Below are 14,929 nucleotides of genomic sequence, written 5' to 3'. Positions count from 1 at the left end.
CCACAAATGCTCTACCTCACTGGGGTGCTGAGTTCATGGCCTGTACATATGCTTTCTGTTTCATTTTCCTGAGACAACATCTGTAGTATACTTCAGAGTGATTAATAAATACCTGATCATAGCAGACTTTGTTGTTTCTAGCTATAATGTTGTGAAGTATTAAAGTCATACTAAGCCAGTAACAGGCTCAATGAATAGACACAGACATCTCCAAAGGGTGAGTCACCCCTTCCAGACATATATGCCCCGGACAGATGAGGTGAACTACTCTCTGGAGGAGCTGCCTCTATCAACTAAGGATAGAACAACTTTTAGACAGCTGAAACCAGGAGAAATGTAGGGTCTTAGATGTGTGTCAGCAGGAGAATGGCCTGAAGAAAGTAGGCTGTGTTGAGGGTCAGTACTGATTTCCCCTTGCAGAGCCAGGAGAAGAACATTTTGTACAACAGTATTTCAGGCAATGTTCATGTTGCAGTTACCATTATTATTCCTTACACCATGGATGCACCTCAGAGTCCCAGGCTTGGATTATAAACTGCTCTGTGATAGACACTGTATAGATACAGAACAAACAGCTAACCTCCATCCCTAGCAGATTATACTCAAAGCAGTCCGTGTCACCCATTTTATTTAGAGTGGGAAGTCATACTGTACAGTAAGTCTTTGCAAGAGGCAGTTCTTTGGTTGAATCTACTGTTGAAAAGTGCTTCCTCTTCTCAGTGTTTGCCACCCAATGGAACCTCTCTTTTCCCATTATTATTTTCCAGCTATGCTTTTCCCAGCTGCTCAGCGATTCAAGAGGTCCTCATCCGCCTTCCTTAACCCAGTGCTACAAAACTCGCTGGAAGATGTGGTCCTGCTTTACGAGGTTCAGTATATGGGAGTAGATGGTACCTTAAGCTGTAACCAAGACCAGGGTTACTGTCCATACTGGGGTTATCCATTATCTGTCTTCAAGTCACTTTTACTCATCCCAGCAGCAAATCCATTGCTGACTATGTAATAGCTTACCAGAAGGGAGGGGACAGACATATATATGACAAACTGTGCTCTTTCAGCACTTAAGCAGGCAGCAGTTGCCTGCTGTACCTCAAATGTGGGCTCTAGCTCATTGACAGGCAAAGTGAAAACCAGGGCATATGGCTTTCCACTGAAAGCAACTTTCTTCCAGAACAGTTATGTACTAACAACACAATGCATTTAAATTCTTTGGTCTAAGTCTCAGTCCCAAATTATTTGTTAAAATTATTAAAGCTACAAGTATCAGTCATTGTAAATTAATCCCAAGGGCATGACTGTTTCACTTAAAAATGATTCCGGTCCCCTCTTTCACAGCAGTGGAGACTGCAGATGTAATGCACAGTCTGGAACAGTGTCATATGGTTAGCTAAGATAAAGTGGCCCACCTGAAGAAGGTGCATGGATCAAATCTATCTATCCTATACCTTGAGAAACTGGCACTGGATGTCCAAACAGGGTAGATGGGCTGGGAAGCTGCTGCTGTGCTCTGATACACAGAGCTGGGCCACCACTGCTACCCCTGAGAGGGTAAATGGCCTTTCCCAGCTGTGCTGCTGTCTCCACCTCTCTAACCCCCATGTGGCACCAGCAACAACCCATGCCTGTTTCAGACAACAGAAGACTACCTGTTTTTTCCTTTTCCTCTTGCCTTTCCCCACAGTCCACCTCTAATTTTCCCACGTAGGTAACACAAGGTCTAACATTCACATAGAGACTTTCTGGTCTGCCCCACCTCCAGCCAGTGTAATGAGAGTTTTGTCTCCATTTGACCTAAAGTAAAGACCTAAGGACATGTTGTTAATTCACATTTATTCTGCCTAGAGTCTCTTGGAGAAGATAAATAGCTTTCTGTGTTCTGATTTTGTACCAGTTTCTTTTAGCTGAGCTTGACATTGACAAAAGTCAGAGGATCTCCATCAAAGATGAGGAGCTCGCTTCACTGAGGAAGGCTGCTGAGTTTGACACCATCTGTAATGAGATTATCCCCAAGAGCATCACAGAGATCCGCAGGCTGAGTAGCAGGCTGTCTTCCTACCCAAAGGTCCTCAAGAAAGAAGACTTTGAAAGGACAGTGTTGACCATGGTCTACACGGCCTACAGGGCTGCTCAGTCCCAGGGGCACCAGAAAGACGCTTGGGTTGAATCTTTTGTTAATCTTTACAAAGCCCTGAAGCACGACTTGATGTTCCCATACAACAAAGAGCCATCATAGTGGGAGACGATGCAATGGTAACTCAGCCACCTCTTCTGGTTGATAAGGGACATTTGTAACATGTTCTCCCCTTCATTATGTAAAGAGTTTAATAGCCTGCTTCAAGAAAGATTATTTGTTTTCTAGCTCCCTCTTGTGGAATCCACTTTATAGTTCTGTGTTAAATAGGGAAAAATGTTATCTTCAGTCCTGGGAATTTTATTTCTGTGCTGGCTTGGAGGCAAAGAAGGGATTCTGGTGTACACCCCAGACAGACAAGTCCTTGTTTCATCCTGTGGGTTTCCTATAAGCAATATATAAGTATACTATGCTTATGCTCACATACCTATGTGTATGTGCTAGAGAATGCTGCTTTCCTAGCTGGGGAAACAAGTTTATATTTTGGCTGGACAATAAAAGAATATTATAGAGATGCAAAGGCCCTCTGTAAAAGGAAGAGGTTTCATAACTGTCAGCCTTCAGAAATTATGCCAAATGTTATTCATTCAAAATATTCTTGTAAATAAGCACTGTCTGGTTCACTTCATTTGACTGAGCCAGTCTTTAGTTGTAATAACATTTACAGAAGACAAAGGATATTGTGAACACCAGCGGCAAACAATGCTTGTGAACATAATCCCCACTTCCTAGAGCCATCCTCCTAAGCAGGCTGCAATGATTCTTTCATTATTTGCACATGACTTTGCTTCTGCTCCTTGGTTTTTGAAAGGAACATGTATTTGTCCTCAGTGAAGACAAAGGCAAGACAAAGACCCTGTTTAATTTAAAAATGATACATTTTTCCTAGTTCTATCACTTGAACATTGGTCATCTAAACCCGTGCTTCAGAATCCCCCTGAGGTAAGGGAGGAAGGTGCATTAAAACATACCTGGTGCTGAATTTAGCAGTGTGGCTCATTTTTGATTGAAAATTATATATTCACTTGTGTATATGTGTGTGTATGTTCATGCATGTGTGTACATGTAAGTGCTGAGTACATGGAAGAATCCTAAATTGTTCAGTCAGGGAACAACTGTGTCCAACCACCTAGCAGAAAAGGCCATTCACCAATCCAGGGGTGGGAATTATGAATTTGGGAGCAGTGAAAAAGCAGTACTTGTTTACAGCAAAAATTGTTTGTAGAAATAGTGCAACTCATTATTGTAAACTGCAAAAAAATCATGGATAGAAAATGAACAGAGAAAGGACGTATATCTTGTCAGACAGATGAAAAATCCAAACTCTTCTAAAGTAAATCCCCTAATTTTTGTCAACAAGTTATACAAACTCTGTTCCTCTATTGATACTAGAGGTGCTTCTACTTCCAGAGCATGGGAAAATAACTGAATGTTTATTTCATCTTTTCATAACGCCATTCTCTCTCTATTTGCATAATATCTTAAGGAAGTAGGCCCAAGTCACAAATCCCTAAGTCTGTAAAAGAGAACTGAGAATTCCAGCCCCAGTTTTGAATCATGTTTAACTGTTTTTGCATCATTTGATGCAAAATGAACTCTTCTGTATCCCTTAACAAGGATACTCCAAGGACTGGAGCTGAAAAAGTCCATCCAGCACCACCTTGTTGTAGCAAACAGCAAATAGTGCAAGCAGTGAGAGCACACTGGGTTTGGCAGTCACCTGTGGGAATGTGGAACCACAGCAGCCTTAGGGGCAGGGTGGCAACAGCGTAAACAGCTGGGACAAAGACCTTTAAAAGACAGTCAGTCTTGTTTCTCCCAGCTGTTCCTGTATGTATATGCATGAGTGGGCTTATCTGCGTTTAGACACACATATGTGTAGGACTTTTATACCTGAAGATTTTGTTGGCCATCTTCAAAGCCTGGCTGGCATATGGCAAAGGAAACTGAAAACCTCAACCACAAAGCTATAAGCCACAAGTATTTCCATCTCCTCTACTTGCACACACAGCTCAGCATCCACAAAGCAGCCTTGCGCTACAGCCCCCATGCCCTTTAAGCCTTCAGCATAAACAGTGATGATCTGTTTGTGTTTTCTTCCCACACCATGCTTTATATACATATGGAGGGGAAATGCCACGGGGCGCACTCCTGCCTTTCCAGCTCTGCCTCTTGGCTCCCTGAAGCACCACTTGCCAGAACAGCCTGGAACGAGGGCAACTCATAAGACCCTTACAGCCAGTGACTCCAAGTCTGCAAAGACAACAAGAAAGAGCACCACAGGAAGTATCAATTCCTAGCAGTCACCATCCACAGAAATACCTCTCAGCCACTCTTCTCACCCCACAACAGGACTGTCCAGCCATCAGAGTCTATTCCTCATATCCTATAGAAAAGAATTACAGATAATTTTTAATACCTGATCATTCCCTGTGGCATACATACTTGACTGTACCTTACAAATTGGTAATTGAAACCTTTATCTCCTCAACAGAAAATAAAGTTTTTCTGAGTTTGTTTCCCTCCTCCCATTACTGTGTGTAGTGTAGGAAAAAGATTTATTCCTTGGGAATGTGCTTGGACTGCCCAGGTTAATTTAACAGAGACTGTTAATGTAATAATAAAAATATTCTACATAAAACTATTTGGTTTTGTATCGTCTTGATTTCGGCATCAAATTTACTATTTAGCAACTTGCAGCTTGACTAATTTGTTGTCTCAGACTGTGAAACTCTTCATGGGAGAGGTGTTGTGTGGTGCTTAGTTGCTGACTGGGGCTAAACCACGACAGAGCAACGGTACAGGAGAGAAGATGGAACAGCTCTTCCCTCTGACCGGCAGGAGGAGGTAATAAATAGGAATGAGAGTCACTCATTTTTCCAGAGTTCAAGTGGGAAGGAGCACTCTGCCTCAGGGAAGATCTTTGGGCTTAGGGCAGCTTTTCTCCCTCAGTATTGCTTAAGATGCAGGCGGAGGTGGCCTGCTCCTTAGCTCAGTTTGCATCTCATCATTTTGGACTGAGTCGTGTTTCTAGACAGTCCTTCTCTCACAAGGTAAAGACCCATTGCCTCTAAATGGCACCTTTTACCCACCTTTTGACCTTGCATATCATAAAAAAGTAAAATAAACAATAGATTTTTTCATTTAAGATTAAATATTTTAAATTTTTTTTTAGTATTTTAGAAATTCTTTTAGTTTCTCTGAAACAACTGACAAAACAGATAATAAATTGCCTGGCTATATTGGCCAAACCAAAATCTTGGCATTAACTATATTTATGCTTCCAGAAATAATTGCTAAATTTGCGTGAAGGGTCTCAAATTTCTGTTGCCTGATGGAAGTTTCAAGGTACAGAAACATTACACAGTCTTAGATACAATTACTAATTTCAGGAAGAACTCACCCTGCACATCAAACTCCTCTGCAGGTCTGCCACTGCCAGTTCTCCAGAACTCAGCATCACAGAGACATCCCAGTTCAGTCTGGGGAGCTCAGGTTGTGTCCGTCTAGCAGAGCGTGGGGAGATGATAAGCAAGCAAGGTTTGGGAGAACAGAAAATCCTAGATGTGTGTCTTCCCATGAGATACAGGGCAAATGGTTCTCCGTCTACAGGTTGTGCACGCGACCAGACAATGGATTCAGTCCTAAATGTCCAGTACTTTCTGCCCCACAGAAAGGATTAATAACAGCAGAGTTGTAGAAATGCTTCTCCACTAGAAGACTAGAGTAGAAAGCCTAAAAATTCCCAGTGTGAGTCTGAATCCTACTTTTAGTGAGGGCACATGAATCAGTACAGATATCAGCCCCTGCCTTATGAATAAGTGATGTTCATGGATCAGGATGGAAGAAACATGAAAGACAAATGAAACTGCCTAGGAAACAAAGATTATTTATTTATCACCAGTACTGGGACCTTGAAACAATAACAGGCTGTTTAGCAACTAAAAAAGGTCTTTTTATCTGTTTGTGTGCATGTCAGAAAGAGGAGGCTGCTGACTTTCCCAAATGTTGTGACTGGGTTTTGGCTAATGGGTGGAGCAACTACTGCTTCCACAGTCCTCATTGGTGAATTAGAGTTGCATGAAGCTTTTTAACAAGTTTTTATCTTGAGGTCAAGTATAATCTGTGTTGGAATTGCTGCCCTGTGAATTCCAAGCTCAGGGCAAAAGTAGGGTAAAGGTAGATACGAAGTAGAAGCCAAAACTACAGCAAAGAGAAAATCTGGAGGGGCTGCAGCCAGTTTAACTTTTATTTTTTTTAAGAAGAAATACCTGCACGTTTGTTTCTGTGCACTGAACTATACATTTTTAGTTTTAATAATCTTCCAGCGGAAAAGAAACCTGTATTTGAGACATTCAGACTATCAAACAGGAGGAAAAGAAGCAGCCTGAAACATATCTCACCCAGTTAATGAAAACAGGAATTACATTGCTGGATGATGGAAGAAAAAACCCTTCCAAAACATGGGGATAAGAATGCAACACAGCTACACCAGTGATTCTGAATTAGAAAGAAAAATTGTCAAAAGATCACTATGCTCCAACTTGAAAACCTCTGCATGTTATGGTGTGATAATAATTTGGATGCACTGGTGAGCCCTACCTAAACTGAATGTCTTTTTAACTGAAAAATCATTAAGGTTTCTTTTCAAAACAACGGATTGAAGACTAAACAAATTAAGAAAGCTATTTTAGGAGCCTGAGTGTGGATAGGAAATGAGGCAGTGAGAGACCTTTCAGGGGAATCCAGGCACAGGTGAAGGAAAACGTGGAGTGGAAGTTGGAGTATCTGAGTAACTGGAGAAGAAAGCCACCAGAAAGTAAAAGAGTATGGCAATGATGAAGGAGATTCTCCGGTCCAGAAATCTCTTGCTCGTTGTTCTCATTCCACTTCTGCTGCTTCCTCTGCCACTCTTATTCCCCAGCAGCGTAAGTACATTTTCATTTTCTTTTTAACAAAGCCTCTGAGTGCAGTAGGTAGTCATGCTGGATAAGTCTGCACTGTGCAAAAAGAAAGGCAAATACCTAAATAAGCACTGCTCTTAGAAAAATCAAGGACTCGAATCTGAAGGACTGGGAAGGTCACTGAGAAGTCATCACAGTAAGAACAAGAGCTACCTTAAGTCATGTCAAGCAGAGCTGAAGATCAGGTGAAACTAGTAAAGCGCTACTTCAAAGCAGAAAAATTGTCTCGCTTCTTTTTTCTACAATAATGTGTGTGTGGAAGAGGGAACAGAACAAACCTATCAAATGAAACTTTCTTTAAGGAGAGGTCTTTAAAAGGAATACTTTTAATGGCTAGTTTTTAACAATAAGTGTGCATGGAGAGACTTTCAGTTTAGTGTGGGTTTATAGGACAGCAATTCAAGTGAGGCAGGAGCTAAGACTCAGTGACAGACGTGTAGGACCTTATATGACATTCATTACTCTAAAGCAAGTGTAGGCATCTCATCTGAAACATTGCAGCTCTGGCAGTGGCTAATAAATGATATCTCAGAGACATACATACAATACAAAGGAGGGAACAGTCTGTGCTTAACACACAGACCAGGGAGTGAGAGTGAATGCAACTGCATTCCTGACACTCTTTTGGAGCTACTGAGTACCCTTGGCCATGTGGTTAACTCTTCACATTTCTGCAGTTCTAAACCATCAAATAACAATATTTTCCTACCTTGTAGAGATGGTGATGTTTAACTTATCAAAATTTGCAACATATTAAAAATTCTGCAGCTGGTGCTTCCATAGTGCTAGACATAGAGCTGGCCAAATGGTGCAGCAATTTCCGTTCCTTCCTCTACCCTACTAAAGATTAATTCTTCCTTCTAGTACCAGAGGATTTACGAACACTACTACTTTATCAAATAGAAATGCAATAGATTAGAAATTGTATAGCAGTTTTCAAAAATAAAACTGTAGTATTTTGTTTGGAAAGAAAAAGAGGATTCATAGAAAGGAAATTTTCTTACACAACCAAACTGTATGTTGCAGTTTGAATGGGTTTTCCTGCTCTGAACTTCTGTTTATCTCTCGCCTGCCCTTTTATAGCAGTTTTCCATCTCTTCTCTCTCTCTCTCGAGTGAATGAATGACAGAAAATTGTGCTCCTTCAGAGAACAACAGGGCTCACCATTTCCCACAGGCTTGTTTTAAAAAAGGGTTTAATCTCCCCCAATGTCACTGGAAGGGCAACATAAGAACAGATACTCCCTGACATGCCCATATGGCGCTGTAACTGCAGCATATTCTACTTCCCTTAAGAACCTAGGGAAGACGAGATTCACTGCACCAAAATTTGTCACTCATATTTGCTCCCTGCTGGATTCAGAGGCACAGGATGCAATAAAGGAACTCTTTAATAACCAAGGGAATTGTAATAGCATCATATGGGTGCCGAAACAGAAGTTCACTGGCAGTATTGCTGCAAGAATTGCTATTGTACAGTACAAGCTCCTCTGCGCTATTACTCTGCACCTCATGGTGTTGCTTTGCTGCAGAAAAGCCATCAGATGATGCTTTACATCCACTTTATATACACATGAATGACCACAGATGGTGAAGTATAGCCGTGAATCTGACACAGAGTTGGAAAAATGTTTATAATGCTATTAAGAAAATATCTATGCCAGATAAACTCAGTTGACAACATACTATTCAAGTGGTTTAGTGAGTATTTACTTTGTTACAACCCACTGACTATGATTACTTCTTAAACCTGAAGATTAAATTTGTCACCTGCTGGCTTACATATATTTTCATTTATCAGACAATTATACTAGTTTTCTGTCTTTCGTATAGAGATCAGAATTACCTGGTGGATTATATTTGCATTTCTGCAGAGAATCAGCTTTCACTTCTTTGATGATATCAGCACAACTCTGGAAACGTCAAAGGAGCATTACAGGTGTAGTGGCAAGGGCGATCAAAGGGAGCACAAGGACTCAGAACCCTTTGTAGTTATGGCCTATGGCAATAATGTCCTCAGCTTCTTTTCTATCATTTTATGACAAGAAACGGTTGGGTAAAAAATAAACCTGAGAAAACTTGCTTGAATTTTTCTTCTGTTTCCAAGGTCTGCACCTGAACTACAACTTGTGCAGCAGGTTCAGAACACAAATAAGTGCCTTTCAGGTCATGACACATACAGAAATAACCATTGTGTGCTTTACAAACTGTGAGTCTTTTTCATCCTGTCCTTATTTCCTTCATTGTTAACAGTGACATGGGAGCATTTTTGCCTTTTCATCTAACACCCTTTTTCATGAAGCTATTAGTGATACCATAAAGCATGCCACATGAATTCAGTCAACCGTGGGCAGGTTTTCCTATGACCACTGATCCTGTGGCCACGCTGAACCCAATCAAGGCCATGTGGATGATTCTTCAAGTCAGCAACAGTTGCTGTAAGCTGTGGGACCTGCAGCATCAGGTGATGTTGACACCTTGACATTGCAAATCAGCAGAATTGACCCTAAAGCACAGAACATGCTCTGGAGAGCCATGGATGGCATAGTTTCATTCACCTTTGTTTTTATTTACACAAGCTGAAGGGAAGGAATTATAGTGTGATTCCATCAGCTCAAAGATGGTAGTCCAGAGGTTAGACTACCTCTTCTTTGCACAGCTTAACTATGTGCCTGCATGCAAGATATGCAATGCATATTCTTAAGTGGGTAAATCTGCAACACAGAGTTTATTCTTCTTTTTTAATAACTTTGAGATCTTCAGATATTTTTAGCTACTTAAGTTTTATGCATTACCATTATTGTGGAGTTTTTAGCCATGGCTGCCTTTCAGTTCCTCTTTTCTTTTCCCCTAAGGGACTGACTGAAGATAGGTGGTAGTCCCTCCAGCCATCACATGTTTTCCTATTCCCTGCTTCAAGCCCTGAAGTAGGCTTAGGATTAATTTTCAGCTGTACAACAAGAAGTGAGAAGGGTGAAACAGTTAAAATTATATAGCCACTGATTCAGTCCAGTACTTAGTAGCTCTGGTAACCATTAATTCGTTATATAAATTCAGTTCAATTAAATAGAAGAGATTAATATGGTTTCTCCTGGCAATGAGCTGGTTTAAAGCACTGAGAAAATAAATAGAAAGTTGCTAGACAAGCTGATTAAGTTTTTAGTGGAGATTATCAAACTTGGCTTTCCTAGTACTTGCTACCTAGTTTTATAGCATTTAAAAATGTGCTTTATTTTAGTTCTGGTTTTAAACTGATTACAGCCTGGTATATAGGAAACAGAAAGACCCAATGCCCTTGCCAGCTAGGTTTTGATAGAGATGAAACTTCCTTTGTCCTATTCCATTTCCACTATCAGTCTTCTTTATTGCTACACACAGAGGAGCAATAGAAATTAATAGACATTTTGGCAAAACATATCTCTTGGATCTTACATCTGCACTGCTTTAAAATAAAAATCAATGTTTTTTCATTAAAAGGCATTTTTCTCCTCACACAACTGCTGGATGTCATAGAGAGGCAATGCAAACACAGTAGTTTTTTAGCAGAAACTAATAAGTTAAAAAATAAAACCTATGTCAAATAGTCACTAGGTCACAAAAATGACCCTATGACCTGCTCTCTATGGAATACTAAGCATGAAGTATAATGTAGTTATAGGTGACTGAGCAGCAAGTTGGCTAATGTTAATGAGCCAATCTATTTAGCTCTGTGACTGACCTAAAATAGTCTTCTTCCTAGTAGAGATTACTAAAAATCTCTAATGCATGTCACCTCACTTTTAAATTATCTCCATTTTTAAGTTAAAATTATTTGGGGTTTTGGTTTTGTTTTGTTTTGGTTTTTTACTGAGTGATCACTTGAACTTGTTACAAACTGAACACCAGTCTTTGGAGTTTCAAACAGCATAGCAATTCCGTTTTATGGAATGCATGATTCGTAATTCATTAATATTAAAGAAAAAACCTGATCTCACCCATTCTAAGCCAACCTTCTCTAGCCTCTCTTATCATTTTTTCTTGATAGCAATGAAGCTACAACTGCAATACAATCTTTTATTGTAATATTTTGCTGAAGGACCTGATCATAGAGGAGCAGTGAAACCTGTGTTGGAGAGCTTAAAACCTAAAAGACTCTTCTATAATAGTTAAGGAAGAGAAATAAATATGCATGTTTCTGTATGGTTCAGAAAATCAAATGTACTTGTCTATCCATAAAGGAGCAACCCAGAGCAAAATTTCTCCAACAGCTATATTTTTTATAGCCTCTAAAGTCACTGGATTTTATCTCAGTCAAGGAAATTACTTTTCCCGATAACCTTTTTTCTGTTATTTTGGTGGTCCTGCTTACTTGAATCAGAACTGTTCGACATTACAGTTTTCTGAAACAGGAGTCAGAGCAAGGTCTGGCAGCAAATTTAAGCCCAAGCTTCTGAGTAAGCTTGGCTGCAGTTTTTAAGAAAATAAAGGAAATGACACGTAGCAATCTACTTCAACTTTTTCTCTGGGCTATGTTCTGCCTGTTATTACTATAAGCTGTACTAAAAAAGAGGAATAGCTGAATGTGGCTCTTTGTTGAGGTAATGTAAAAAGGACATGTATACACATGAATTTAAATACACGGTATTGATTCATGCCAGTGAATCCATATCTCTTACTTTAGACTTCACCATCACAAAACTGATTGCAAAAAAATTAAGTGCACACATGCTGATTGATTTGCACAAGGCTCTGTGGGGATTCCTTATGTGACTTCTTGAAAGCTGCATAATTTGGGAATCATCTGGTCAGGAAACAAAAGTAATGACATTATATTTTAACACACTCAAATAACATTTGTGAACAGCAAATTTTAAAAATAATAGTCATTGTGAATTCTGAATCCATATGGCTTGATAAGTTCATAGAAAACATCCAGTGAATAATGAAGAACAGGTAGGTTTACAGCCGGTGTAAATCAGTGCAGAACTACTAGCTTCCATAGAACTGCCAGTTAGACCCAGTACAGGATCTGATTTCAAATCTGAGAAAAGGAAAGGAAAAACATTTTCCTGATGGTAATTACTGTAATTATTAGCAGGAAATATCCCCAGGTTTCTAAGCATAACAAACTGAGCCTAAGGACAACTCCACTGAATGCCATAAATACATATCTATCTAAAAAATGGACCAGAATATTTTCTGGACTAGCTGGTGTTTCATGTAAAATTATTCAACAGATAACACCTTCCTCCATCATATACCAGCTCTCCATGAATGTTCAGCACGATGTTGTTGTGCCTTTCTCTACCAGAAACTTGAACAGCAGCCAGTTTGTTTGATTAACTCAGTTAACCCATTGCCTCTAAGCCCTTCGGGTCTGTGGTCTTCTCTCAAGGGTCTGTAGAAATCACCTGAGAAAATAAAATCAACTGACAAAATTGTAGGTTTGCACACTGCTTAAAAAACCAAATCTTTCAGAGCATTTCCCAAAAGAGCCACCACAATGTGGCTTTATCAAAGATATAGCAAATGCGAACATTCTCTTCTGATCCTGAAAACTATGGGTTCCCGCTCTTGTCCAATATTGGAGCCATGCAGAAGTACCAGCTCCACAGGCCCAATCTGAGGAGTCATGGTTGAACATTTGGTAAATATTGGATTATTAAATTCAAACCAAGCTGTAAATGCACTTGGAGCCATTATTTTGCTGAGAAATACATTTATCCCAATGTTTTGCCCCATCTTAAGTGCAAACCCCTTCATTAGCATCATCTTCTGGAAATGGTCTTTTCTATGGTAGCCCAGATTGAGAACCAAACAGCTGCACCTTAGGAGGTCATTATGCAGTCCTTGTTGAGTTTTTTAAGTCCAGGCATCCTCAGTCTGATGACTCCTATGAACACTTTCACAAAGGCTTCCACAGCAGGTGGTGTGGCAGTAACATGTAACCTCCATGCTTTCTCTCTACAGGAAGCCTCATGTGCCTACGTGCTGACTGTGACAGCTGTTTACTGGGTCTCTGAAGCAGTACCTCTCGGTGCAGCAGCTTTAGTTCCTGCTTTCCTGTACCCACTTTTTGGAGTCATGAAGTCCAGTGAGGTCAGACCAGTGTGCACATTTTTATCATTTAATCTTCTTACTCTCAGCTAATTATTTGAATAAAACTAGTCTTAGCAGACCAGCAAGACTAAGAGGTGTGGAAGGAAGAAGTGTACCTCTTGTGATGTGTAACTTGGGCCAACGAGTTCTTTCTTCTACTGAAGATGGCTAATAAAGCTATTCCTATTATCTAAGAGGGGTGTCCATCCTGTCAGCTACTGCATCACCAGTTCCCAAAGCGTACTGCATCAAAGGATCCCCCCCTTTCCCCTCCTCATGTAAACAGCAGTTACAGGATAAACTGTAAAGTTTCCTTCCAATTGTATTTATTAGAGATGATGTATATGGCACATATTCTAAAAGGCTATATTCTATATTCTTATATTCTATAAGGCTACATATTCTAAAACCAGCTACCATCTACTGTATAGGGCTAGATAATTTTGTTATTCAGATGAATGTCTAGTCCTTTTTCCAAGCTGTAACCTTAGTGCTGCCTTGTAGTCATGAGTTCTCAGGCAAAGGAGTAGCTCTACAAAAAAGTCTCTTTGATCAGTTCTGAATTTGTTTATTTGAGGTTTTGGTGAATGTTATTTTCTTTCATGATATGCCAAGAATTTATTTTATTTCACCTATTTTCCTGCTATTTTCTCTCTCTTTTTTGGGGGGATGAAAGGGCATCACACTTGATTTATAAGGACTAAAAATACAGGTAAGAACACAGAAGAATATGTAGCAACCATAAAATTGTTGAATTTCTAACACAATCAGGCACTGAGCATGACCATAAATGGATGGAGTCAAGCATGAACCAAGAGTTTTATGACCTGCCTATTCCTCCCAATGGTGTAACAACTGTGTAATAGGATCGCTTCCATACAAACACAGTTAAATATTTTCAGGATTTTTTTTTCCTAACATAAAGTATTTAAGCATTTTCATCACAAAGTTCTGCAGCATATTGGAGAAGGAAAAATTAAGGGCAGACAGACAGAAACACAACGTAGTATCAAATTAAATGACAGTGAGACAGCTGCAGAGAATGTATGATTTGCTTTAGGAACAGAAATTAAGCCCTGTATTTTAAAATAAACAACTCTGATGATGCTGCAGTATTTCCAGTCCGCTGTTCTGGAGTGCCATAGGAACCCAGAGCTCTTGCCTAGCAGCTTAAGCTACAAATAACTCACAGGGGCTTAAGAACATGAGCCAGTGTGTCATGTATATGTATGTGTGTATTAATAAGAATATTAATATTCACTTGTTTCTCCAAATGACTGTGAAAGGAATAAAGGAAAACAACAGATTCTTTGTGTTGCTGGCTTGATGGATTCCTTTCATTCAGTTCAAGATCTTTTTTTTTTAACAAGGTGGCAGGAAAATAAAGAAAGTTAATGAGAAAGAAACCAGTGGAAGAAAGCCAAAAAGGTGATATTTAAAAGTTTTGGCACACAACTATGATGGCCAAGTCTATTAAGGTCACCATGGGGATTTGTTAAATAAATATAATTAAATACTTAACTTGCTGCAGCTTTCACAAAATAACATAAGCGTCATTGTTGCACTTTTATGGAGGAACATCAGTATAACTGAGGACAATGGGAAAAATACTGCTTCTACTGACTTTAATTGTTTTAAAATGCTGGTGCTTACATTTGGTTAGAGGAATAGTTTTAAACTGAATAAACTACGTTTTTGGAAAAATATTCCAGTAACAGTTGGGAAGTATTGCATCAGAATTAAATGAAAAAGCTAGA

The 14,929-nt window shown here is 39.6% G+C and overlaps 2 protein-coding genes across 3 annotated transcripts in view; both read left to right on the top strand.

Moving 5' to 3' along the window:
- The window catches only part of FAM180A (family with sequence similarity 180 member A), a 31,877-nt gene extending 27,102 nt beyond the window's left edge, over positions 1-4,775 (top strand). The window contains exons 2-3 of the mRNA XM_075116789.1: positions 768-868; positions 1,892-4,775. Coding sequence (XP_074972890.1) covers positions 768-868; positions 1,892-2,233 — 443 coding nt within the window. The 3' untranslated portion in view covers positions 2,234-4,775. The remainder of the gene's footprint in view (positions 1-767; positions 869-1,891) is intronic.
- Positions 4,776-6,246: 1,471 nt separating this feature from the next.
- The window catches only part of SLC13A4 (solute carrier family 13 member 4), a 32,809-nt gene continuing 24,126 nt past the window's right edge, over positions 6,247-14,929 (top strand). For both annotated transcript variants that reach the window (XM_075116777.1, XM_075116769.1), the window contains exons 1-2: positions 6,247-7,059; positions 13,044-13,172. In XM_075116777.1, the coding sequence (XP_074972878.1) occupies positions 6,961-7,059; positions 13,044-13,172 (228 nt within the window). In that variant the 5' untranslated portion in view covers positions 6,247-6,960. The remainder of the gene's footprint in view (positions 7,060-13,043; positions 13,173-14,929) is intronic.

The sequence above is a fragment of the Phalacrocorax aristotelis genome, chromosome 1 (genome assembly GCF_949628215.1).
Source record: "Phalacrocorax aristotelis chromosome 1, bGulAri2.1, whole genome shotgun sequence".
NCBI lineage: Eukaryota > Metazoa > Chordata > Aves > Suliformes > Phalacrocoracidae > Phalacrocorax > Phalacrocorax aristotelis.
Note: the sequence above shows the minus strand (reverse complement) of the source record. Positions and strands in the feature narration are given on the sequence as shown.